The sequence below is a fragment of the Podarcis tiliguerta genome, assembly GCF_965153285.1.
Source record: "Podarcis tiliguerta genome assembly, chromosome: 6".
NCBI classification, from domain to species: Eukaryota; Metazoa; Chordata; class Lepidosauria; order Squamata; family Lacertidae; genus Podarcis; species Podarcis tiliguerta.
The window spans coordinates 4,213,921-4,241,454 of NC_139539.1; the positions used below are offsets into that span (position 1 = coordinate 4,213,921).

Below are 27,534 nucleotides of genomic sequence, written 5' to 3' on the forward strand. Positions count from 1 at the left end.
GGGAGTTGTAGCCAGTATGGTGGGGGCGAAGGGACGCGGGTGGCGCTGTGGGTTAAACCAGAGCCTAGGGCTTGCTGATCAGAAGGTTGGCGGTTTGAATCCCCGCGACGGGGTGAGCTCCCGTTGCTCGGTCCCTGCTCCTGCCCACCTAGCAGTTCGAAAGCACGTCAAAGTGCAAGTGGATAAACAGGTACCGCTCCGGCGGGAAGGTAAACGGCGTTTCCGTGCGCTGCTCTGGTTCACCACAAGCGGCTTAGTCATGCTGGCCACATGACCCGGAAGCTGTACGCCGGCTCCCTTCACCAGTAAAGGGAGATGAGCGCCGCAACCCCAGACTCGGCCACAACTGAACCTAATGCTCAGGGGTCCCTTTACCTTTACCTTATGGTGGGGGCTGGCCTAATGGTTTATTATCCATTGCCCTTAGCTTTTGATTCAGCTATTTGAATTTTTTTTCTTTCTTTAACCGAATACCTTCCTCATGGGGCTTTGGGGGGAAAGCACAGACTAGGGTTTAGAAGCCTATTCTCTCCAGCAAGGACATGCATTATACTTTTGACATTGTGCTTCTCGCCAGCATTTAAGTCCTGGTGACACAGAGAGCACACCTCCACACAACCCAGCTGTGAGTCCTGCACTGGACTATGGATCTATGGTAGTCGTCTTGAGTGCCGTAGCCCAAAGAATCAACAACCACCACGTGAAAGAGCACGAACTTTTATTATTACTTTAAAGGGGTTAACTTGCAACACACCTACTCAGGTCACCCCTATGACAACACACACAGCCCTTATTATATCAAATCACAGCCTGTCCGTAGAGACAATGTCGCTGTGGAGCAGGGATCGCCCGCTTTTTGTTCTCAAGCAAGTAGAAAATGCAGCAGTTTGGAAGTCTCAAAGCCACTGGAACACCCCAAGGGGAAACGAACGCTCCAGGTTGACTCCCTGTGCTTCTTAAGAGCTTAGATGGCTTTCGGAAGTCATGTGCTGCCAGTCCACACCCAAACAGCCCCCTGCCTGGTATGGTAACTGCTCCAAGCAGAAATGTTGCCGTCTCTGGTGGCAGGCGGTTCCCAAGACCTCCTAGTGACGTGGTGAAGAGCAAAGCAGCTGCACCACTCAGAGAATCACGCAATTTCAATATTTTTTTTTTAAGCCATCTTGTGGCGGCTGCAAGCCTTGCAGGAAAAAACAATCTGATAATATCAGCTGACCTGAAAAATCACAGCATTGCCTCCTCTTTGAAGGGATGGACGGGGTGGAATAATAGAAACTCGCCAAGTAGAGGAAGAAAACTGTCCTCTCTCTCTCTTTCACAGACACACAAAGCTAACTCGAAGGCCACTGTGACCACCGTGCTGGAAAAGGAATGCGGGAACTTGCTCTAAGGCAGAGTATACTGCTAAGTCTTTCAGCCGCATCAGAGACAGAGAGGCTGATGTTCTATGGATGCTGAAGGACTCCCATCAGCCCTTGCAGACAGCATGGCCAATGCTCAGGGCTGATGGGAATCAGATGACCGGAGGGTCACAGGTTCCCCTTCCGCGAGAAACGCTGTTTGGCAGTGCCTGGAAGATAAGGCAGAGAACGCCATTTCTGGCCAAAGAGAGGAGGGCGGGGCAAGCCTTTTCCACACAGCCCTGCAGTATTGGCCAGCCAGCTCCCTATCCTGAAGGGAGAGGGTAGAATATGTTCGCCTCCACTTCAAGCCCTAGTCCCCAGAGAAGCCAAAACAGCAGCCAGGCAGCATAAAAGGCCCTTTTGTACTTAAGGGGAACAGAATCCCAAGTCCACAAGAGGAAGAGACAGATAGAAACAATTGACCTTTTTTTTGCTTGTACGCTATCCAATATTATTGTGTGTTTTATTTTTAATGGATCTGTTCCCTTAACAGCAGCTGAGCGAGGAGAGGGATGCTGTTCCTTAGTATAAAAGGAGGAAACTTCACCTGTTGAATTTCTGCTGCCAGCCTGCAGTTCAAAAGGCACAGAGCCCGCAAAGGAAGTCCACGTCCGTGCATGCAAAACAAAGAGGTTGATCTGGGCCTACTTTGCTGAGGGCGGCTGTGTGTGTGTGTGTGTGGCAACGGGAGAAGGGGAACCACACAGTTGCTGTGCTTTCAGAGGCAGTTCTGGGGACCCAGCTGTCCCGCCCCCAAGCTGAGGCTGATGGGGATTGTAGTCCTAGCCTTCTGGAGGGAATTCTAGTTTGGGAAGCCTGTTCTCGAACCAGCATGCAAGAGATACCCTCTAAAAAGCAAAACACATCATCACAAGACAGGGATGCCAGCAGCAAAACGCTGTTTATAAACGGCTCAGCCCAGACCAAGGAGCCAACTCAATTTGCCTGCCACGAACACCCGCTCACCCTGCTGCTATTTACCAGCCCGCTCTGTGCCAACTCAAATGTGCCACCTGGGAAAAGAAAAAGCCTTTTTTGTGGGGGGTTTGTTTGACTTGCCAGGTAGCCAGCTGGTTTCATCAGAAGCTAGGAAAATAGGGGGACGGGGAAATGGCCTTTCAAGGAAAAAAGGGGTTTTTAAGTTGGAAACTGTTTTGAGTGACAGGCTGGGGAGGGCGGAGGCATTTTGGAGGCTGGGCTTTCAATTGGTCCAACTCTTCCCTACCTGCCCCTGCTATGACTGGCGTCAGAAACCATCAGTGGCCAACTGGGTTGCTGGGCACACCCAGGTTTTGGAACGGGACAATTCCTCCCTGGCCCCGTCGCATCCTTCGAAAACCAACCCCCCAGCAGATGTTAAGAGCACGGCCGTCCTTTTTCACGGGCGCCTGCTGTTTCGGGGCGACGGGGAAGTCAACCTAAAGAGTTTGGGGCAGCAGGGGAAGAGAGAGGGGGAAAATATACATATACACATTTCTATGCACACGCCTTCTTCTTCCGGTTTATGTGGTGGGAAATCAAAGCAGGAGACAGGGTGGCGGCCTCCTTGCAGACGGAAGCCCGTGCCCCAAACGCTTGGGGGTCAGAGATGAGTGCCGATCAACCCGAAGGGAGCAGGTCCTCAGCAGTCTTCACATGAACATGTCGTCGTAGTTGGGCGGCGGCAGGTGGTCAGGGTTTGGCCTGGAAGGCGAACAAAGAGCATCAACCGTCACTCCCCATATTCTAGGGCAGGCATAGGCAAACTCTGGCCCTCCAGGTTTTTGGGACTACAAGTCCCATCATCCCTGACCACTGGTCCCGTTAGCTAAGGATGGTGGGAATTGTAGTCCCAAACATCTGGAGGGCCAGTTCTAGGCCTGTTCTAGGGTGAGCAAGAATAAAATGCTACCCATTCCGTCTACAGCATGGGTAGGCAAACTAAGGCCCGGGGGCCGGATCCGGCCCAATCACCTTCTAAATCCGGCCCGCTGACAGTCCAGGAATCAGTGTGTTTTTACATGAGTAGAATGTGTGTTTTTATTTAAAATGCATCTCTGGGTTATTTGTGGGGCACAGGAATTCGTTCATTCCCCCTCAAAATGTAGTCCGGCCCCACAAGATGCCAAGGTCCAGCTCTGAGGGCCTTCTGGCGGTTCCCTCACTGCGAGAAGTAAAGCTACAGGGAACCAGGTAGAGGGCCTTCTCAGTAGTGGTGCCTGCCCTGTGGAACGCCCTCCCAACAGATGTCAAGGAGAACGACTATCTGACTTTTAGAATACATCTAAAGGCATCTGAAGGCATTCAGGGAAGTTTGTAATGTGTGACATTTTAATGTATTTTTCATCCTTGTTGGAAGCCGCTCAGAGTGGATGGGGAGGCCCGGCCAGATGGGCGGGGTACAAATAATAATTTATTATTATTATTATTAATTATTATTATTATTATTATTAAGTTTTATTTTATTTTATTGTTATTGCATGTAAAATTGAAAATGCTAAAATAAACTCTCTCTCTCTCTCTCTGTGTGTCTGTGTGTGTGTATATATTGAGAGAGAGAGAGAAGAGAGAGGGAGATTATTTTTGCATTTTCAGTTTCACATGCAGGAACAAATTATATATATATATAGAGAGAGAGAGAGAGAGAGAGAGTGAGAGTGTGTGCCCTTCCCTTCCCTGCCTGGAGACGCCAGGAATTGAACCAGCAGCATTCTGCACTCCAAGCAGATGCACTGACTCTGAACTACGGCAACCCTGAAAAGCAGGCCCCATTCTTAAAACCTAGCTAAATCTCTGCAGCTCCTCCAGATGGCAGGATGCTATTGTTTCCGCTGGGTACGGGTTGACTTAATTATTGGTTCAATTAGTGAAAAGGGAGCAGCTGTTTTGATTTCCTGCCCCTGGCATGAAAATGTCTCGAACGCAGCAACATTTTCAACGCTAAAATTCTAGGCCGGTGTCCGTCCCTGTCCCTCCCTGCAAACTTGCCCCCCTACTTACCCACTCCGGTTTGCCCCAGGGGGTCCAAAGGGGTCGAATCTGGCACCGGGAGGCACGGATCCTGGAGGCAGCCTGTTGGGGAGCCCTGAAGACGGGTCGAGAATGGGATTTGGAAACCCTGAACGAAGCGGATCCATGATCATCCCACCACTCCGGCTCCTGAGCAAGAAGAATTTGGGGAGATTGGAGAAGATGCATGGGCTGTAAACTTCTTATTTTTATTTTTAAAATAACAGCCTTTCAGGTAAAGGGGACTGACTTACCCAAAGGGGTTCAGGTCTTCTCCTCCAACGGCGAAGGGCCCCATGGGGTCTGGCCTGAAATGGAAAAAGCGTTTTTACTCTCGGTTGAGAATAATAATAATAATAATAATAATAATAATAATAATAATATATTATTTATACCCCACCCATCTGGCTGAGTTTCCCCAGCCACTCTGGGCAGCTCCCAATCAAATGTTAAAAACAATGCAGCATTAAATATTAAAAACTTCCCTAAACGGGGCTGCCTTCAAATGTCTTTTAAAGATAGAATAGCTGCTTATTTCATTCACATCTGAAGGGAGGGCGTTCCACAGGGCGGGCGCCACTACCGAGAAGGCCCTCTGTCTGGTTCCCTGTAACCTCACTTCTCGCAATGAGGGAACCGCCAGAAGGCCCTTGGCGCTGGACCTCAGTGTCTGGGCTGAATGATGGGGGTGGAGACACTCCTTCAGGTATACTGGACTGAGGCCGTTTAGGGCTTTAAAGGTCAGCGCCAACACTTTGAATTGTGCTCGGAAACGTAATGGGAGGGTCTCAGCCTGCGTACCAGATGGAGCTGGTAGACAGCTGCCCTGGACACAGAATTAACCTGTGCCTCCATGGACAGCTGTGAGTCCAGAATGACTCCCAGGCTGCACACCTGGTCCTTCGGGGACACAGTTACCCCATTCAGGACCAGGGAGTCCTCCACACCAGCCCACCCCCTGTCCCCCCAAAATGGTACTTCTGATTAGATCAGAGAAAGACAAGGAAACGTTTGGAATAACCTTTTTAAAAAGACCAGAGGCATTTCTGTGAAGCATTGTTGGCAGGGACATCCCAAAGGCCTTTAGGGAGGTATTCTTATACGCAACGGCCTCAGCTTGGACTTTGGTGGCAAAGGGGTGGAAGGAACAAGAAGCCTCGACAATAACGGACTGGCATTGTAAGCTACAAGAATTAGCTGAAATGGCGCAGGTAACCAATACCCTGAGATGCTATTCAAAACAAAAATTTGTGGAAAAGTGGGATAGATATAAAACATATGTTAAAAAATACAGTAAAGGTTCGCTATCTATGCTAGCATTTGATTGACGTTGGAGTGAGACTGAGTTGAGAAATAAGACTAAGAGTACATACTGATATAGGAATGTATTAGATAATATGTAAAGAAATATACAATAATAAGAGTACATTCATTTGTAAAAAAAGGAATATACAATGGGAAAGACAGGAAGTCTGGTGTGTTGTTATGTATATGATTTTGGGGGGGGGGAATTTGTTTTTGTTTTTCTCTTTGTTCTTTCTTTCTTTTTTTCTTTCATTCTCTTTCTAGGTATATAAAATTCATATATAATTTATGTATACGTGTTGGAAATTATATTATAGTAAGTCCTCTAATGTACTACGACAACATTTACCAATGTAATATAAGAATGTTAACAAATAAATAAAATGCAATTTTTTTAAAAAAAGAGAGAAGACAAGGAAATCTAAGCAACGCTCAGCTCAGCGCTAGGATCCAGCCTTGCACATGTGAACCTAGGAGCCATAGCTGCCAACTTTTCCCTTTTCTTGCAAGGAATCCTATTCGGAATAAGGGAATTTCCCTTTAAAAAGGGGGAAACGTTGACAGCTATGCTAGGAGCATCCCTGAGTCAACCTCTGGAGCAAAGCCAGTCCCTCCCCACTCTCTGCCGCATTACAAGGGGCTTTACCAGTTGGGCTGCCGGCTGCCGTGGGGATGGCGAGGCGGGATCCACAGCGGGTCATGGTCGGGAGGGTTGGGAGGAGACGGGTTCCGCTCACGCCGGGGCTCCTCCTTGGCCGCGCTCCTCTCTGTGGCCGCCTCGAAGGGAGAGATGATGTGAGTCGTGACCTGTGCCTGGAGCTCCTCTGTGTTCTGGTACACTCTGAGGCGGGAGGGAAGGCAGACAGAATTAGAGATCCCCGTTTCGACCACACAGTGGGAAACTGTTTTAACTGCTATAACAAGGGTGTCTCTGGACCTTACATTGAGACTCATACAGTGGTACCTCGGGTTAAGTACTTAATTCGTTCCGGAGGTCCGTTCTTAACCTGAAACTTTTTTTTTTAAAAAAATAATATTTATTAAAAGTTTTATAGTTACAAAAAGAAAGTATGAGAGAAAATAAAAAACAGTAAAAAAAATTAACAAATACATCAAAAATAGAAAGAAAAAACAGTACATCAAAACAACAAGAAAAAACAAAAACTTTTAAAAACACATCCAAATTCCATATCTTTATCTTTCATTCACTTATTTCCTCGACTTCTTCACACCTCCCTTTTCTGTATTCTAGTTCAAATTAGCTAATTCAGCATATCTTTTCCCTCTTTCCCAATTTTTGTTCTATATTTATCTTAACACAATCTAACTTTAAATTTTCCGCTTTAGCCCATTGACAATCAGTTTTTGCTTAATTCTTTATAACATTTCTACTAAAACCATATAACTTCATTGCATTACAGTGGTGTCTCGCAAGACGAAAAGAATCCGTTCCGCGAGTCTCTTCATCTTGCGGTTTTTTCGTCTTGCGAAGCAAGCCCATTAGCGGATTAGCGCTATTAGCAGTTTAAGGGCTATTAACGGCTATTAAAGCCTTAAGGGATTAGCGGATTAGCTGCTAAAAGGCTATTAGCAGCTTAGCGCTTTAGAAAAAGGGGTTGGGGAGCGAAAAAAACCCTCAAGAATCGCAAGACATTTTCGTCTTGCGAAGCAAGCCCATAGAGAAAATCGTCTTGCGAAGCACCTCTGAAAACGGAAAACCCTTTCGTCTTGCGGGTTTTCTGTCTTGCGAGGCATTCGTCTTGCGGGGCACCACTGTATTCTTCTAACATTCATTGATTTTGCAATATTTCTGTAAATATAAATTTTTTCCAATCTTCTTCCATCGACTCTTCTCCCTGGTCTCGGATTCTGCCAGTCATTTCCGCCACTGAAACTGTTCTTAACCTGAAGCACCACTTTAGCTAATGGGGCCTTCTGCTGCTGCCGTGCCACGGGAGCACGATTTCTGTTCTCATCCTGAAGCAAAGTTCTTAACCTGAGGTAATATTTGTGGGTTAGCGGAGTCTGTAAGCTGAAGTGTATGTAACCCGAGGTACCACTGTACTAGTACATTTGCGAGCACAATTCTAAGTGTTGGCGCTGACCTTGAAAGCCCTAAACGGCCTCGGTCCAGTATATCTGAAGGAGCGTCTCCACCCCCATCGTTCAGCCCAGACACTGAGGTCCAGCGCCGAGGGCCTTCTGGCGGTTCCCTCATTGCGAGAAGTAAGGTTACAGGGAACCAGGCAGAGGGGCTTCTCGGTAGTGGCGCCCACCCTGTGAAACGCCCTCCCATCAGATGTCAAGGAAATAAACAACTATCTGACTTTTAGAAGACATCTGCCCTGTTTAGGGAAGTTTTCAATGTCTGATGGTTTAATGTACAGTGGTACCTCGGGTTAAGTGCTTAATTTGTTCCGGAGGTCCATTCTTAACCTGAAACTGTTCTTATCCTGAAGCACCACTTTAGCTCATGGGGCCTCCTGCTGCCGCCGTGCCGCCGGAGAACAATTTCTGTTCTTATCCTGAAGCAAAGTTCTTAACCTGAAGCACTATTTCTGGGTTAGCGGAGTCTGTAACCTGAAGCGTATGTAACCTGAAGCGTATGTAACCTGAGGTACCACTGTATTTTAATCTTTTGTTGGAAGCCGCCCAGAGTGGCTGGCGAAACCCAGCCAGATGGGCGGGGTAGAAATATTTATTTATCTATTTAGTTCTAGGACAGGCTTCCTCAACCTGAGCCCTCCAGATGTTTTGAGACTACAATTCCCATCATCCCTGACCACTGGTCCTGCTAGCTAGGGATCATGGGAGTTGTAGGCCAAAAACATCTGGAGGGCCGAGGTTGAGGAAGCCTGTTCTAGGACCTTTCCTGGTATTAATAATAATTTATTATTATTATTATTATTATTATACAAAAAAAATAATATTTAGAATATACTGGACCCCATTGTGTTTGTTTAAAAAAGGGCTATCTAAGATATCTAACTGTTGGCAGAGAACAAGCCCACAAGAGGTTTCAGGCTCAGTCACTCAATGCAGTGGCGTAGCGTGGGTTGTCAGCACCCGGGGCAAGGCAAGTAATTTGCGCCCCCTAACCCGTGGATTTGCGCCCCCTAACCTGTGGATTTGCGCCCCCTAACCCTAACCCCCAGATGTTGCGCCCGGTGCGGCCGGCCCCCCTGCACCCCCCACGCTACGCCACTGACTCAATGTCTCCTGAAAATGCTTGGCCAGTTGCTCTTCTCAGTCTGGCCTACCTCACAGGGTTGTTAGGGAGATGGAACGAGGAGCAGGGAGAAGAGTACATTCTGCCTTGAGCTCCTTGGAGAAAAGGTCGGATATAATTCAGAAATCCATCGGTGGGAAAATGTCTAATTTGGCCGTGTACTTTTTGATGTTGAGATTCCTGCTTAAGCTGAGATTCCTGCACGGCCGGGGGTTGGACTAGATGACCCTCAGGTTCCTTCCAACTCTTATGAGTCTATGACTCCGTGTTATCAGAACTCTTGCCCAATGGTTACCATTAATTTGATTTTGAATTGATTTTAGAATGAATTGATTTTAGAATGCATTTCAATTAATTGATTGTGATTTTATGTAAACTGTGTTACTTTTATTGTTGTTAGCCGCTCTGAGCCCAGCTTCGGCTGGGGAGGGCGGGATATAAATAAAATTAATTATTATTAATTATTAATTATTATTATTTCTTGTTTATGACTCCTTTTGTTTGCAATGGTGTACTTTTCCCTGTTGCAAGCTGCCTTTGAGCATGGTTTGAACTATGGAAAGACAATATGCAAATAATGGAAGACACAAGATCTACCCACCCGGGAAGAATGGCAGATGAAGCTGATGGACTACATGGAATTGGCGGAAATGACTGGCAGAATCCGAGACCAGGGAGAAGAGTCGGTGGAAGAAGATTGGAAAAAATTCAAAGTATATTTACAGAAATACTAGAAAATTAATGAATGTTAGAAGAATGCTGGAATGAAGTTATATGGTTTTAGCAGAAATGTTATAAAGAATTATAGAATCATAGAATCCTAGAGTTGGAAGAGACCACAAGGGTCATCGAGTCCAACCCCCTGCCAAGCAGGAAACACCATCAGAGCACTCCTGACATATGGTTGTCAAGCCTCTGCTTAAAGACCTCCAAAGAAGGAGACTCCACCACACTCCTTGGCAGCAAATTCCACTGTCGAACAGCTCTTACTGTCAGGAAGTTCTTCCTAATGTTTAGGTGGAATCTTCTTTCTTGTAGTTTGGATCCATTGCTCCATGTCCGCTTCTCTGGAGCAGCAGAAAACAACCTTTCTCCCTCCTCTATGTGACATCCTTTTATATATTTAAACATGGCTATCATATCACCCCTTAACCTCCTCTTCTCCAGGCTAAACATGCCCAGCTCCCTTAGCCGTTCCTCATAAGGCATGGTTTCCAGGCCTTTGACCATTTTGGTTGCCCTCCTCTGGACCCGTTCCAGTTGTCAATGTCCTTCTTGAACTGTGGTGCCCAGAACTGGACACAGTACTCCAGGTGAGGTCTGACCAGAGCAGAATACAGTGGCACTATAACTTCCTTTGATCTAGACGCTATACTCCTATTGATGCAGCCCAGAATTGCATTGGCTTTTTTAGCTGCCGCGTCACACTGTTGACTCATGTCAAGTTTGTGGTCAACCAAGACTCCTAGATCCTTTTCACATGTACTGCTCTCAAGCCAGGTGTCACCCATCTTGTATTTGTGCCTCTCATTTTTTTTGCCCAAGTGCAATACTTTACATTTCTCCCTGTTAAAATTCATCTTGTTTGTTTTGGCCCAGTTCTCTAATCTGTCAAGGTCATTTTGAAGTGTGCTCCTGTCCTCTGGGGTGTTAGCCACCCCTCCCAGTTTGGTGTCATCTGCAAATTTGATCAGGATGCCCTTGAGTCCATCATCCAAGTCGTTGATAAAGATGTTGAATAAGACCGGGCCCAAGACAGAACCCTGTGGCACCCCACTAGTCACTCTTCTCCAGGATGAAGAGGAACCATTGATGAGCACCCTTTGAGTCCGGTCAGTCAGCCAGTTACAAATCCACTGAGTGGTAGCATAGTCAAGACCGCATTTTACCAGCTTCTTTACAAGAATATCATGGGGCACCTTGTCAAATGCCTTGCTGAAATCAAGGTAGACTACATCCACTGCGTTCCCTTCATCTACCAGGCTTGTAATTCTGTCAAAAAATGAGATCAGGTTAGTCTGACATGACTTATTTTTCAGAAATCCATGCTGACTATTGGTGATCACAGCATTCCTTTCTAGGTGCTCACAGATTGTTTGCTTAATGATCTGCTCCAGAATCTTCCCTGGTATTGATGTCAGACTGACTGGGCGGTAATTATTTGGGTCCTCTCTTTTCCCCTTTTTGAAAATAGGGACAACATTTGCCCTCCTCCAGTCTGCCGGGACTTCGCCTGTTCTCCAGGAATTCTCAAAGATGATTGCCAGTGGTTCTGAGATCACATCTGCCAGTTCTTTTAATACTCTTGGATGCAGTTCTGGCCCTGGAGACTTGAATACATCTAAACTAGCCAAGTATTCTTGTACTATCTCCTTAGTTATTCTGGGCTGTGTTTCCTCTGCTGAATCATTTGCTCCAAATTCTTCAGGTCGGGCATTGTTTTCTTTATCGGAGAAGACTGAGGCAAAGAAGGCATTGAGGAGTTCAGCCCTTTCTGTGTCCCCTGTTTGCATTTCACCATCTTCTCCTCTGAGTGACCCCACTGTTTCTTTGTTCTTCCTTTTGCTACGAACATACCCATAAAAGCCTTTTTTGTTGTTTTTAACCTCTCTAGCAAGCCTGAGTTCATTCTGTGCTTTAGCTTTTCTGACTTTGTGTCTACACGTGCTGGCTATTTGTTTGAATTCCTCTTTGGTGGTTTCCCCCCTTTTCCATTTTTTGTACACATCCTTTTTTAATCTTAACTCAGTTAAAAGTTCTTTAGATAGCCACCCTGGCTTCTTTAGGCACCTTCCATGTTTCCGTCTCATTGGTATTGCCTGAAGTTGTGCCTTTACTATCTCCCTCTTAACAAACTCCCAGCCATCATGAACTCCCTTTCCTTTTAGTATTACTGTCCATGGGATCTCACCCAGCACTTCCCTAAGTTTTATGAAGTCGGCTTTCTTAAAGTCAAGAAATTGAGTCCTAGTATGCTTGGCTGCTCCTTTCCGCTGTATAGTAAACTTCAGAAGAGCATGATCACTTGCGCCTAATGATCCTTCCACTTCTACCCCATTAACCAGGTCATCGATATTGGTTAGGACCAGATCTAAAATGGCTGTTCCTCTTGTTGCTTCTCCCACTTTCTGGACAATAAAGTTGTCTGCAAGGCCAGTGAGGAATCTCTTTGACCTTATGCTCTTGGCTGAGTTTGACATCCAACAAATATCTGGGTAATTGAAGTCCCCCATTACTACTAGCTCCCTTCCTTTTGCATGCTTGGCCATCTGTTCCATGAAGGCATCATCTATGTCCTCTGTTTGGCTTGGGGATCTATAGTAAACTCCCACAATGAGGTCACTGTTATTCTTCTCTCCCTTAATTTTGACCCAGATGCTCTCACTTTGGCTTTGAGGTTCTAAATCTTGGATCTCTTCACAGGTATACACATCCCTGACATATAACGCCACTCCTCCTCCTTTCTTGTCTGGTCTGTTTCTCTGAAATAGATTGTATCCCTCCATTTTTACATTCAAATCGTGGGACTTATCCCACCAGGTTTCAGTGATGCCTATTATGTCATATTTAGTTTGCTGTACCAAGAGCTCAAGCTCATCTTGTTTATTTCCCATGCTTTGTGCATTAGTGTACAGACATTGAAGTCCATTAGTCATTCCCCCGTGTCTCTTATTTAAGGATTTTTTCCTCCCACCACTAGGTCTGCTTGCTGTTTGCTCCATTTGGTCTATGACATTTGGATGATCATCTTCATCAATTGATAGACTCCTACCTTCAAGAGCACTGTCTCCCTCCCCCACATTAGTCAGTTTAAAGCCCTCCTGATGAGGTTTCTGAGTTTTTTGGCAAAAACATTCCTCCCAACCGTTGTGAGGTGCAGCCCATCGCTTGCCAGAAGTCCATCTTCAAGAAACTGCAGTCCGTGATCTAAGAATCCAAACCGTTCCTGTTTACACCATTTGCGAAGCCAGCTGTTTACTTCCACTATTTTCCCCTCTCTCCCTGGGCCACGTCGTTCAACTGGGAGGACAGATGAGATGACGATTTGTGCATTTAATTGCTTCAATTTCCTGCCCAGAGCCTCGTAGTCTCTTTTGATCTTCTGGAGGCTATTGCTTGCAGTGTCATTGGTTCCCACATGAACCAAGAGGAAGGGGTATTTGTCAGTGGGTTTTATGATTCCTGGCAGTCGTTCAGTTACATCTTGGATCTTAGCCCCGGGGAGACAGCACACTTCCCGAGACATCTTGTCAGGCCCACAGATCACTGCTTCTGTTCCCCTCAGTAGGGAATCCCCTATCACCACTACACGCCTCCTCTTAGGTTTGGTCGGGGTTCTTCCGTGAGCGGTCCGTTCCAAGGTCGCCTGCACATTCCCTGAGGACTGACTTTGCTGCTCATCTTCATATACCTGATCGACTGTAATGAGGGAGAGATCCTCAAATGGAGTCTGCTCTTCGTCTTCCATGCTAGGGGAGAGGACCTCAAAGCGATTGTGTATTTCTAAACAATCAGAGCGAACCCTGGGCCTCCTACTTCTTTGAGTCACGTTTCTCCACATATCGGGCTCCTGTGTTGGTGAACTAGCCTCCTTCCCAGGGGAGTCTCCTGTCTCCTCCTTGGTGGAGACGGTGTGCTCTGCTGCTTCCAAGAAGAGCTCCAGCTCTCTAATTCTTTGGAGCGTAGCTACACGTTCTTCCAGTTGCTGGACTTTGTCTTTTAGGAGGGCAATCAACATGCAATTGCTGCATGTAAAGCTGCCTGCAACCTTTGGCAAGATGGCAAGCATTGCGCAGGAACTGCAGGCGACTGCAGCTGTTCCCTCCCCCTCCATCTTGAGAACGTGTCGTTGGGGGTGGCTACAGTGGTCCTCCATCTTAAAAAGCGTGAAGACAGGACTAATAACTCCCACCCCCAAAAAACCTAGGTCTCCCCCAACAAAGGTTTGAGACTAGCTCCCCTAAATGTAAAAAATGGATCAAACTGCGCGCGCCACTAGGCGCGCGCCGCTGGCCTGCAAGGTCTGATAAGCTCCTCCCACAGCTAATCACCTGCCTCAACAGAAACCCTGCCCCCTCTGACCTTTGTACAGGGAGAGCAGCTAATCAGCCACAAAGAATCACACACACAAGAAAACCCTTTTGGCTCCTTCTTCAGCCGCTGGCCTGCAAGGTCTGATAAGCTCCTCCCACAGCTAATCACCTGCCTCAACAGAAACCCTGCCCCCTCTGACCTTTGCACAGGGAGAGCAGCTAATCAGCCACAAAGAATCACACACACAAGAAAACTTAGCAGAAACTGATTGTTAATGGGCCAAAGTGGAAAATTTAAAGTTAGATTGTGTTAAGATAAATTATAGAACAAAAAATTGAGAAAGAGGGAAAGGATTTGCTGAAATAGCTAACTGAACTAGAATACAAAAAAGGGAGGTGTGAGGAGGTCGATGAAACAAGCAAGTGAAAGGTAAAGATATTGAAATATTGGATGTGTTTTTAAATGTTTTTGTTTTTCCTGTTGTTTTGATGTATTTTTTTGTTTTGTTTTCATTTTTGATGTATTGTTTGTTAAACTTTTTATTGCTCTTTTTTCTTTTTCTCTCTCTCTGTAACTGTTAAATTTCTAATAAATATTATTAAAAAAAAAAAGACAATATGCAAATAAAATGATGTATGCACTATATGTGTTTGGCTTGCCCACTATTGGACATAAGATGATTACTGTATTTTTTGCTCTATAAGACTCACTTTTTCCCTCCTAAAAAGTAAGGGGAAATGTGTGTGCGTCTTATGGAGCAAATGCAGGCTGGGCAGCTATCCCAGAAGCCAGAACAGCAAGAGGGATTGCTGCTTTCACTGCGCAGCGATTCCTCTTGCTGTTCTGGCTTCTGAGATTCAGAATATTTTTTTTCTTGTTTTCCTCCTCCAAAAACTAGGTGCGTCTTGTGGTCTGGTGCGTCTTATAGAGCGAAAAATACGGTAGTTTTCCCCATGCATGTCTGATCTGGCTTGGGTTCTCGGCTTATGTTCCCACAGCTGTGGAAAGGCCACGTATGTCTCCCCCAACCCAAGGGCCCCTTTGCAAACAGACATCGCTCTTCCTCCAAATGCACCCACGAACTTTACAAAGAGCTGCAATTACTAGAGGGAGGTTAACACAAGGTAGAGACTGTCGCCTGGGCGAGATTTCTTCTATGCTGGTTAAACATCTGTCTTACATCAGATAAGCGAAGTTTTGCTAGACCCCTCTCTTTCCCCAGGGCTACAACAGTTTAAGAAGAAGATATAGCAACTCGGGCTGTCAGTGGAACTTTTGTGATCGATGTCCCTACCATATAGGCTATAATAAAAACTAGGTTGTGGGATATTGAACGCCAAGAACGAACAGCAGCGGCAGAGAAAACATGTCCCCCTCTTTATTTTCAACTTTCTTGGGCAGATGAAACTAACCACAATTACCTTGAATTTCTGCTTAACCCTCAAGAAAGAAGGGCATTTTCGCTGGCCAGGTTTAATTCAACTCCATCCAACCTCCTTTGGGGAAGGTTCTCAGGAAGGAGAAAGAACTTGCCCAGGTGAAGACCACCTGGTGGAAACCCTCACGCATATGGTTCCTAATCGTAAACTATATGCTGATCTCCGTCAGCAATTTCTAGATCAACTCTGCATCCCCAACTGGAAACCAGAGTTGGAGGTCATACATTTTCTATTACTGGGGAATGATCAGGAGCTCACCAAGTTAGTGGCTAAATATCTCTATTTGGTTTTTTGTCGTCGAAATACACTGTAGATGTCTGATCTCCCTGGAGACCAAGAGATGTGACGATAGACTGCTCTGCCTCCTTTCTTTTAGCAAATGTTCTGTGCCACTGGGCACAATTCTGCATTGATTTGTTTTGGATGTTTGTAAGGTAAAGGTAAAGGGACCCCTGACCATTAAGTCCAGTTGTGGCAGACTCTGGGGTTGCGGCGTTCATCTCACTTTATTGGCCGAGGGAGCCAGCGTACAGCTTCCGGGTCATGTGGCCAGCATGACTAAGCCACTTCTGGCGAACCAGAGCAGCGCACGGAAATGCCGTTTACCTTCCCGCCGGAGTGGTACCTATTTATTTACTTGCACTTGACGTGCTTTCAAACTGCTAGGTTGGCAGGAGCAGGGACCAAGCAACGGGAGCTCACCCCGTTGCAGGGAATCGAACCGCCGACCTTCTGATCAGCAAGTCCTAGGCTCTGTGGTTTAACCCACAGCGCCACCCGCATCCCTTCAGATATTTATATGTGATGCCAATAAAAGGTTTGATGATGAAATTACTTGTCAAAATCAGCCAGGTGTTCCGGGTTGACGAAGTCGGACACTTTCAAGGTCAAAGCTGTCACTTTCTGTAATTTGGGATCCTGGAGGGAAAACAGAAAAGAGACAGAGCTGAGTTTGGAAAGGACAGAGGTGGAAAAGCGGGAAGAATATGAGCCCAGCCCCTACTGAGTGTGTGTGGGGGGGCAGAAAAGGAAGATCTCCCTCCTGAAGGTTGTACCGCCTTGTGTGGGATTAAAGGAGCTGGGAAGGAATCTCGCTCTGCGCATGGTCAGAGGCACTCTTCTCCAATTATCCTCATACGGCAGGTTTGATCCCAGGCAGTGAAAAAACAGATTCCAGTGCTCAAATTAAGGTAAAGGTAAATGTACCCCTGCCCGTACGGGCCAGTCTTGACAGACTCTAGGATTGTGCGCCCATCTCACTCAAAGAGGCCGGGGGCCAGCACTGTCCGAAGACACTTCCGGGTCACGTGGCCAGCGTGACATCGCTGCTCTGGCGAGCCAGAGCCGCACACGGAAACGCCGTTTACCTTCCCGCTAGTAAGCGGTCCCTATTTATCTACTTGCACCCGGGAGTGCTTTCGAACTGCTAGGTTGGCAGGCGCTGGGACCGAGCAACGGGAGCGCACCCCGTCGCGGGGATTCGAACCGCCGACCTGACGATCGGCAAGTCCTAGGAGCTGAGGTTTTACCCACAGCGCCACCCGCGTCCCTGTGCTCAAATTAAATAAGTACAATTGAACCAAACAGGAAAGTCTAACTCCCTGCAGCGCAGGAATATTTTCTGCCTAACATGGGGACCTTGAGATGAAGAGTCTTGTGCTCTAGCAAAGACCTTTCTGCTGCCAGAAAAGGGCCGCAGGTCATGAGCAGAGCATCTTCCTTGCGTGCAGAAGGACCCAAGGGCACCAACTCTAGGTAGGGCTTGAAATCCTAGGCAGCTGCTGCCAGCCAGTGGAAACAATACTGGGCCAGATGGGCCCAGCAGACTACATAAGGCAGCTTCCCATGTCCAGGGCAGCTGTTTATCAGCTCCATCTGGTACGCAGGCTGAAACCCTACCTGCCTGCGGACCGTCTCGCCAGAGTGGTGCATGCTCTGGTTACCTCCCGCTTGGACTACTGCAATGCGCTCTACGTGGGGCTACCTTTGAAGGTGACCCGGAAACTGCAATTAATCCAGAATGCGGCAGGCAGACTGGTGACTGGGAGTGGCCGCCGAGACCACATAACACCGGTCTTGAAAGACCTACATTGGCTCCCAGTACGTTTCTGAGCAGAATTCAAAGTGTTGGTGCTGACCTTGAAAGCCCTAAATGGCCTCGGTCCAGTATACCTGAAGGAGCGTCTCCACCCCCATCGTTCTGCCTGGACGCTGAGGTCCAGCTCCAAGGGCCTTCTCACAGTTCCCTCCCTGCGAGAAGTCAAGTTACAGGGAACCAGGCAGAGGGCCTTCTCGGTGGTGGCACCCGCCCTGTGGAACGCCCTCCCACCAGATGTCAAAGAGAAAAATAACTACCAAACTTTTAGAAGACATCTGAAGGCAGCCTTGTTTAGGGAAGCTTTTAATGTTTAAATGGTTATTGTATTTTTGTGTTCTGTTGGAAGCCGCTCAGGGTGGCTGGGGAAACCCAGCCAGTTGGGTGGGGTATAAATAATAAATTATTATTATTATTATTATCTATCAGCCGCCTGCAGAGCCGCCTCACCATGGCATTGAGGATGATGCTGCCGTCCATCATGATCCCCTTCAGCAGGAGGTCACGGGAGTCGTCCTTCATCCTGTAGCGGAGGGTGAACAGGTCGCTGTCTGCGTTCCACCCGGCAGGCAGCATCTCAGACTTCCTCTCGTTGGCGCCTGGCTGTGCAATGACACCCCGGAAGAGACAGGTGAAACTTTTGAAAATTCACTGGACTGCATCTCTTTGACCTCTGGCGGAAGGTGGACTTGGGTGGACTTTGGGCACAATTCTAGCTATTTAAAGCATTTTTACCTTCCTCTTCAGCTGAAAAGGCACCCAGGGGTGGCTTAGTTTTTTTTTAAACCCTCCATTCCTTACCAGCGGATTCACAGGTTATAGACACAACATGAAAGGAAAATGGATTGGGGAGGGAGGAGGAAGAGTACAAGCACTTTCTTGAGTCTGATACTAGTCCTTAAACGTGGCCTGGAACTATTCGAAAAGCAATTGTAATAAACAGATTACGCTAGTACGATTGCAAGAAGTTCTGTAAGGAGGACTATTTGAAACATTGCAAGAAAGATGATGAAGAGAATTATTAGTTAAGGACAATTAAAAGTAATAGAGAAATTAAGAAATGCAGAACGAGCGATAAAGACTGGAAAATCTTCAGAAGTTGTTGGCGGAAGTCTACATTATTGTATAAGATAAGAAGTTATGGTAAATGATTGTTGGAAATGATATGTTAAAAAAACCAATAAAAATGTACCGTATTTTTCGCACCATAGGACGCACCTTGTTTTAGAGGGGGGAGAACAAGACAAAAAAAATCCTCCCCCTCTCTGCCCAGCGCCCCTTCAGCGAAGCGGCAGGAGGCGCTGCGCAGAGAGGGGGAGAATTTCCCCCCCTTGTTTTCCCCCTCTAAAACAAGGTGTCATTCAAGGTGCGTTCAGTCGCCTTCAGGCGGCTACCTTGGAAGCCTGGAGAGCGAGAGGGGTCGGTGCGCACCGACCCCTCTCGCTCTCCAGGCTTCAGGTTCCTTTCAACCTGCTCTTTGGGGCTGGTGGGGGGAAGCCCACCACCAGCCCCAAAGAGCAGGTCGGGGAGCAGCGGAAAGGCGCGCAGCGGAGAGGCTCCTGCCATAGCCGCGCGTCACCTCTCCAGCCGGGAGAGGGTCGCGGGGCTATGGCGTCTTCGCTCCATAGGATGCACACACATTTCCCCATCATTTTTGAAGGGGGAAAAGTGCGTCCTATAGAGCGAAAAATACGGTAGATTAAAAAAATGTGGCCTAGAAAGGACCTCCTCAGTGGTTGCAGCTTCCAGACTCGAACTCCCTTCCCAGGGAAGCTGGATTGGCTCCTTATCATTGTAGTAACAACAAAACAACAACAACAACAACAACAACAACAACAACTTGCCCTTCCCCCTAAGGTCCCAGGGCAGGTCACAATATTAAAGCACAGTATAAAAACAGCATGCAATCATAAAAATAAGGTAGGTAATACAACAAAATATACACAAGCAATTCTGACATTTTAATGCTGCAATGTGCCATAGGACATAATAATAATAATAATAATAATAATAATAATAATAATTTTTATTTATACCTTAGGAGGAAGGGCAGGTAAATAACAACAACAACATGTGCAGGAAGAATGACATTTGCAAACTATATATCCAGCCAAGTTCTCTAGGTAGTTTTTACGATATTAAATTAAAACAAAGCAAGCACCTGCCTACAGTTCTGGTTGCCACACCCTTAAAAGAGAGAGAGATATATATAATAGAACGGGAAAAGGAAGCCAAAATTAAAACAGAATCATAGAGTTGAAGGGATCCAGGGGTCATCCAGTCCAACCCTCTGCAATGCAGAATCTCAGGTAAACCATGCAAGACAGATGGCCACCCAACCTCTGCTTAAAAAGCTCCAAGGAAGGAGAGCCCACCGCCTCCCACCTGGGGCTTTTGGAGGGTGGGGGAGGAAGGTAAGTTATGGGGAAAGGCACAACATGTAAGATTCTGTGTCCAGGGCAGCTGTCTACCAGCTCCATCTGGTACGCAGGATGAGACCCTCCCTGCCCGCAGAGTGTCTCTCCAGAGTGGTGCATGCTCTGGTTATCTCCCGCTTGGACTACTGCAATGCGCTCTATGTGGGGCTACCTTTGAAGGTGACCCGGAAACTACAAATAATCCAGAATGCGGCAGCTAGACTGGTAACTGGGAGCGGCCGCTAAGACCACATAACACTGATCTTGAAAGACCTACACTGGCTCCCAGTACGTTTCCGAGCACAATTCAAAGTGTTGGTGCTGACCTTTAAAGCCCTAAACGGCCTTGGTCCAGTATACCTGAAGGAGTGTCTCCACCCCCATCATTCTACCCGGACATTGAGGTCCAGTGCTGAGGACTTTCCGGTGGTTCCCTCCCTGTGAGAAGTGAGGTTACAGGGAACCAGGCAGAGGGCCTTCTCGGTAGTGGCGCCTGCCCTGTGGAACTCCCTCCCACCAGATGTCAAAGAGAACAACTACCAGACTTTTAGAAGACATCCGAAAGCAGCCCTCTTTAGGGAAGCTTTAAATGTTTGATGGACTACTGTATTTTAATATTTTGTTGGAAGATACCCAGAGTGGCTGGGGCAGCCCAGCCAGATGGGCGGGGTATTAATAAATAATAATAATAATAATAAAAATAATAATACAAATACCACATCCTGCTAGACTGGTGGCCACTGCTTCTCACTGGCCTGGGAGGCCCAGTGATGCAGCTGGCCAGAGGCACCCAGAGATGAGGAAAGAGTTGGCAACCCCTCTCCTTTTTTGCCCCAGGAAGTAAAGAGGAGTCAGCCTACTCCATGGGTAGGCAACCTAAGGCCCGGGGGCTGGATCCAGCCTAATTGCCTTCTAAATCTGGCCTGCGGATGGTCCGGGAATCGGCGTCTTTTTACATGAGTCGGATGTGTGCTTTTATTTAAAATAATAATATAACAATAATAATTTATTATTTGCACCCCACCCATCTGGCTGGGTTTCCCCAGCCACTCTGGGCGGCTTCCAACAAAGATTAAAAATACATTAAAATGTCGCACATTAAAAACTTCCCAGATCAGGGCTGCATCTCTGGGTTATTTGTGGGGCATAGGAATTTGTTCATTCCCCCCTCCCCTAAATATAGTCCGCCCCCCCCCCCAAAAGGTCTGAGGGACAGTGGACCGGCCCACAGCTGAAAAACTTTGCCTGCTCCTTCGCCCTTTTCACAGCCTGCCAAAGGGGAGGCCAACACTACGCAGGTACCCAGTGGAGACCACGCCCCCTGGCACGATTACGCAGCTGGACAGAGGTGCGGAGAGAGGGGGCAAGAGTTGGCAACCCCCCTCCTTTTCCGGCCTGGTAAGCAGCGCCAGCCTTAACCCCTGCCCTTCCCGCAGCCTGCCGCCACTACGCAGCTACCCAGTGGAGACCACGCCCCCTGGCACGATTACGCAGCTGGACAGAGGTGCCGAGAGAAGGGGCAAGAGTTGGCAACCTTCCCCCCCCCCTGCTTTTCCGGCCTGGTAAAGCAACGCCCGCCTTATCCCCTGCCCTTCCCGCAGCCTGCCGCCACTACGCAGCTACCCAGTGGAGACCACGCCCCCTGGCACGATTACGCAGCTGGACAGAGGCGCCGAGAGAGGGGGCAAGAGTTGGCAACCTCCCCCCCCCCGCTTTTCCGGCCTGGTAAAGCAACGCCCGCCTTATCCCCTGCCCTTCCCGCAGCCTGCCGCCACTACGCAGCTACCCAGTGGAGACCACGCCCCCTGGCACGATTACGCAGCTGGACAGAGGCGCCGAGAGAGGGGCAAGAGTTGGCAACCCTCCTCCTTTTCCGGCCTGGTAAAGCAACGCCCGCCTTATCCCCTGCAGCTTCCCGCAGCCTGCCGCCACTCCCCATCTGCCCAGACGATCTCACGCCCCCTTCGCCGCGACGCACCTGGGCAGAGGCGCCGAGAGGGGGGAGAAGCGTTGGCAACCCGCCTCTTCTCACCTGGTCGCCGGCGCCGAGGCAGCGGAAGCCTTGCGTGATGAGCTTCCAGTGCAAGTAGCAGATCAAGGCGTCCTGCGGGCTGGAGATGTCCGGGGAGACCGAGTGGTAGAGGAGCTCCAGCCCGGCCATCGCGCCGTCCCGGCCGCCGCCGCCGCCGCCTGCACGTGGGGAAGGAAGGAGAGAAGGAAGGAGGAAGGATTAGGAGGAGGAGGAGAAAGAGAAAGGGCCTCGCACGCAAAACCAGCCGCCGGCGCAGGAGGGTCCCTCTCCGGTTAGGCGCGCTGCGAAAGCGAAAGTGGCGACCGGGGAAGCAGCCTCCCCCGCGCGCGCGCAAAGGGAAGAGAGGGAGGAGGAAGCCTTTCCCCGGTTAGAGTCCCCGGCTCTCTCCACTCACAAGCCCGGCAGACAACGCGGAGCCGGGCGTTGGGGTTCCGACGGCGACGGGAAAGCGCGTACAAGGCGAGCATCGCGTCCATGGCGAAGCGAGGCAACCGCGCGCCAAGTTGGCGTGCGCGCTGGGGCTTTTATGCGCCAGAGCGCACGGGAAGGACGGAAACGGGCTCCGGGTTCGGGGTGGTTTTGCGCCGGAAAAAGCAAGGCGCAAGTTAGATTATCCTCCACCAGGGCCAGGGCCTTCTCAGTGGTGGCTCCGACCTGGTGGAATGCTCTTTCCCATGAGACCAGGGCCCTGCAGGATTTAACCTCCTTCCGCAGGGCCTGTAAGATAGAGCTATTCCGCCTGGTTTTCAATTTGAACTTAGCCTGATCTTTTGTTCCCTTACCTTCCCCTCCCCCCCCCCCCTTTTGTGAAGATTACCCGCTTTTGGATCCCACAGCTAACTCTCCCCAGGTCTCCTCACTGGCCCAAATAGGACAAATTTAGCCAGCTAGCCCTGGTGATAATCTAATGTTTATTGGATGGATTTCCCCCCTAAATTGATTTTTGATTTTTGATTTTATTGTTATTTACGCTATATACCGTATTTTATGCTGGGGTTTTTTTTTGGTTTTTTTTTGAACCAGGAAAGGCGGGGTATAAATTAAAAATTATTATTATTATTATTATTAAAGTCAAATGTGCATTTAAGAAATATAATTTGGAAACATAAAAGGGAAGAGCGGAGGTCACACTGGCATTAATTGCAAAAAAGATAAAAGGCAAATAATGGAGGAACAAATGGTTGTAGGGTATTTGTCACCATTTTTTCATGTTTTCTGTTTACATTTACTGAGTATTTCTGTTATGCACTTCTCAATTAAATAAGCATTAAAAAAAAATAGGGGGGAGAGAAAAAGCAAGTGGGGAGGAGGAGGAGGAGGAATGCAAACATTCCGCCCTGAAAGTAATTATAATATTATAATAATTTATTATTTATACCCTGTCCATCTGGCTGGGCTTCCCCAGCCACTCTGGGCATCTTCCAACAAAACATTAAAATACTGTAATACATCAAACATTAAAAACTTCCCTAAACAGGGCTGCCTTCAGATGTCTTCTAAACGCCTGGTAGTTATTTTTCTCTTTGACATCTAGTGGGGAGGGCATTCCACAGGGTGGGTGCCACTACCGAGAAGGCCCTCTGCCTGGTTCCCTGTAACTTGGCCTCTCGCAGTGAGGGAACCGCCAGAAGGCCCTCGGAGCTGGACCTCAGTGTCCGGGCAGAACGATGGAGGTGGAAACGCTCCTTCAGGTCTACTGTGTAGAGTATCCCTTATCCTATGTGACTAAGAATGTGTTCCTTCCTGTGTTCCTGTTGCATCTCTTAGGATAAGGAGTACAGGAACACATTCTTAGTCACATAGGATAAGGGATACTGTACACTACTGGGCCTTTGAGGTCGTTTAGGGCTTTAAAGGTCAGCACCAACACTTTGAATTGTGCTCAGAAACGTACTGGGAGCCAATGTAGGTGTTTCAAGACCGATGTTATGTGGTCCTGGCGGCCGGTCCCAGTCACTAGTCTGGCTGCTGCATTCTGGATTAATTGCCGTTTCCGGGTCACCTTCAAAGGTAGCCCCATATAGAGCACATTGCAGTAGTCCAGGGAGGAGAGAACCAGAGCATGCCCCACTCTGGCGAGACAGCCTGCGGGCAGGTTGGGTCTCATCCTGCGTACCAGATGAAGCTGGTAGACAGCTGCCCTGGACACAGAACTGACCTGAGCCTCCATGGACAGCTGTGAGTCCAGAATGACTCCCAGGCTGCGCACCTGGTCCTTCAGGGGCACAGTTACCCCATTCAGGACCAGGGAGTCCCCCACACCTGCCCGCCTCCTGTCCCCAAGAACAGTACTTCTGTCTTGTCAGGATTCAGCCTCAATCTGTTAGTCGCCATCCATCCTCCAACCGCCTCCAGACACTCACAAATATCGTTGTGAGTTTGGGGTGGTCAGTCTGTGGGATGCCCGAGTCCTAATCCCCGGGGTTCTCGATGCAGCAGCAAGGCGTGAAATTGAATGCAGGATCCCATTGTTGAGTTAGCATTCAAGTTCATATCCTCCAACACTTCTCCGGCGCACGGGCACAGCCAGGATTTTTGTTGGGGGGTGGTGGTACAAAAAGTTGTCAGTCTTTTTGTTGGGAGATCAAAGGTAAAAATCCCCCCCAAAAGAGGACATTGTGGGGGGCAGGCTTTTGTTAGGGGGACAGGCTTCTGCTGGGGGTGGGGCAGACCCTCAGTTAATAAGAGTATTGTTCATGCTTTTCAATACTTTTTGAGGGTTTAAGGGGGGGCAGCTGCCTCCCTGCCCCTCCCTTGGCTACGCCCATCCTGCAATGAAAATAATAATAATATAATAATAATTTATTATTTGTACCCCGCCCATCTGGCTTGGTTTCCCCAGCCACTCTGGGCGGCTTCCAACAAAGATGAAAAATACACTAAAATGTCACATATTAAAAACTTCCCTGAACAGAGCTGCTTTCAGATGTCTTCTGAATGTCAGGTAGTTGTTTATCGCTTTGACATCTGGTGGGAGGGCGTTCCACAGGGCGGGCGTCACTACCGAGAAGGCCCTCTGCCTGGTTCCCTGTAACTTGGCCTCTCGCAGCAAGGGAACCGCCAGAAGGCCCTTGGAGCTGGACCTCAGTGTGCGGGCAGAACGATGGAGGTGGAGACGCACCTTCAGATATACTGGACTGAGGACATAGTGATGTCCTATTCAACAATAATATTAATAACAATAACTGATGTTGTTGTTTCTCCAGAAAACCAGAGCACGCCAGGCACTCCTGTTTTCTGTGATGAAACTCCTATTTGGGGACTCCCCTGGCTTTTTTCTGGCCCACGTAGGACCAGTCTGGATAGTTGGCCTTGGTGAAGACTTGACGTTTTCATACCCCAAAAAGTTTTTGATTTGAGTTTCTGCTGAAAGGAGGCTGCATTTTAATGTTGTGTTTTAATCTTGTTTTTTAAGCTATATTTCAATCAATTGTTTTTATACCTGGTGTTAGCCGCCCTGAGCCCGGTCTTGGCTGGGGAGGGCAGGGTATAAGTAAAATTTATTACAGTGGTACCTCTGGTTAAGTACTTAATTTGTTCCAGAGGTCCGTTCTTAACCTGAAACTAGTCTTAACCTGAAGCATCACTTTAGCTAATGGGGTCTCCTGCTGCTGCTGTGCCGGCACTGCACAATTTCTGTTCTCATCCTGAAGCAAAGTTCTTAACCCAAGGTACTATTTCTGGGTTAGCGGAGTCTGTAACTTGAAGCATCTGTAACCTGAAGCGTATGTAACCCGAGATACCACTGTATTATTATTATTATTATTACCCCACCCCCTGACTACCACTCTGGTAGACTCTGCAGAAGCAGGTTCCACTGGGCTACTGCAATAACTCAAACACACCTGATCTCTCTCCCCCTGAGTTTGTCTAGCCCTTTTACGAGCCCCCCCCCCCCTTCAGATAATGGTCACAGGGTCTGGGTCGGTGCATACAGACTGAAAATGGATTAAAACTCACTTCAGCTTTCTAAGCATCTGGGAGGCCGAGAGACTCTGACTGGGCCAAGGCCCCCCAGGTGAGTTTCATGGCTGAAGTTGGGATTTGAACTTTGGTCGCCCAGATTCTAGCCCAGCACTCTAACCACTGCCCCAAACTGGACCCCAAACACTGGCGATTGCCAAACAGGCCTGAACCATAAAGAAGGCTGATTGCCAGAGATTTGATGCTTTTGAATTCTGGTGCTGGAGGAGACCCTTGAGAGTCCCACGGACTGCAAGAAGATCAAACCTCTCCATTCTGAAGGAAATCAGCCCTGAGCGCTCACCGGAAGGACAGATCGTGAAGTTGAGGCTCCAATACTTTGGCCACCTCATGAGAAGAGAAGACTCCCTGGAAAAGACCCTGATGTTGGGAAAGATGGAGGGCACAAGGAGAAGGGGACGACAGAGGACGAGATGGTGGGACAGTGTTCTCGAAGCTACCAGCATGAGTTTGACCAAACTGCGGGAGGCAGTGGAAGACAGGAGTGCCTGGTGTGCTCTGGTCCAGGGGGTCACAAAGGGTCGGACACTACTAGACGACTAAACAACAACAATCTAAGGAATGTTGGGGCTTCCTAACTTTCCAGAAATCTGAAATTCAAAGGACTCAGGAGAATCTCTGAATTGCATCCTCTCTGCATTGGGAAGATCTTAAAGTACCCGGATTTGAAACCAGTGTCGGACACGACTAAACCTGTGCCTAGCTCCCTCTGTTCTCCACAGGCTGATGTCTTCCCATTGGGGAAGCCCCCTATAGCCAGGCTGTTATGTATTGAAGTTCTCACCCTGGCCACCAGGAGTATTGTGTATGTAGTTTTCACTCAGGTCCACGTCAGTTATTTTAGGGGGGAAACCCTGGGTTGTTGTTGCTAAATTGTTGACAGCTGGCTGCCTATAAAAGCAGGCCGGCTGAGCTGTTTGCTGTTCAGTTCTGTTCCAGCTTACAAAATACAGTGGTGCCTCGCAAGACGAAAAGAATCCGTTCCGCGGGTCTTTTCGCCTTGCGTTTTTTTCGTCTTGCGAAGCAAGCCCATTGGCGGATTAGCGCTATTAGCGCTATTGACAATTTAAGGGCTAAAAACGGCTTTTTAAGGCTTGGGGGATTAGCGGTTTTGCTGCTAAAATGCTTTTAGCAGCTTAGCGCTTCAGGAAAAGGGGTTTTGGAGCGAAAAAAAATTTTCAAAATTTTTCGTCATTTTTCGTCTTGCGAAGCAAGCCCATAGGGAAATTTGTCTTGCGAAGCGCCTCTGCAAACGGAAAACCCTTTCGTCTTGCGGGTTTTCCGTCTTGCGAGGCATTCGTCTTGCGGGGCACCACTATAAAGAGCTGTTTTGGAAGAATCGCTGCGTCGTCTGCTATGTCTACCCACTATTTATCTCAGGCTACCCCCCCTCGCACCCCCTCCCACCCTTCCCATGCTTTACTACTGACCATGTGTTTTCCGGGCTCTCTCCGCCATGGCTACTGCCACCTGCCCCACATAGTCCAAAGGGCACAGAAGAAGGGGGGCAGAGGCCACGGTGATAACATGGCCTCCAGCTTTGCTTTGCCGACTTATCTGGTTGCCGTGCAACAGAGACCCCCAGGGTTCCATGTTCCATGCGCCCAG

The 27,534-nt window shown here is 48.2% G+C and overlaps 1 protein-coding gene across 1 annotated transcript; it reads right to left on the minus strand.

Annotated features, from left to right (window-relative positions):
- Positions 1 to 701: 701 nt before the first annotated feature.
- Positions 702 to 27,534, minus strand: PSMF1 (proteasome inhibitor subunit 1). The gene is made up of 8 exons (XM_083447607.1): positions 27,357 to 27,534; positions 21,943 to 22,100; positions 17,944 to 18,096; positions 16,234 to 16,316; positions 6,343 to 6,537; positions 4,646 to 4,699; positions 4,383 to 4,541; positions 702 to 3,086 (listed from the first exon to the last, which is right to left on the minus strand). The coding sequence occupies exons 1-8, from the start codon at positions 27,517 to 27,519 to the stop codon at positions 3,035 to 3,037; spliced, it is 1,017 nt and encodes a 338-aa protein (XP_083303733.1). The 5' UTR covers positions 27,520 to 27,534; the 3' UTR covers positions 702 to 3,034.

Coding starts and splice junctions, on each gene's coding strand:
- PSMF1 (XM_083447607.1), bottom strand. CDS start 27,519: ATGGAACCCTGGGGGTCTCTGTTGCACGGCAACCAGATAAGTCGGCAA. Junction 18,097..21,942: donor GCCTCGGCGCCGGCGACCAG/GTGAGAAGAGGC, acceptor GTCATTGCACAG/CCAGGCGCCAACGAGAGGAA. Junction 16,317..17,943: donor GCATCATCCTCAATGCCATG/GTGAGGCGGCTC, acceptor TTTTCCCTCCAG/GATCCCAAATTACAGAAAGT.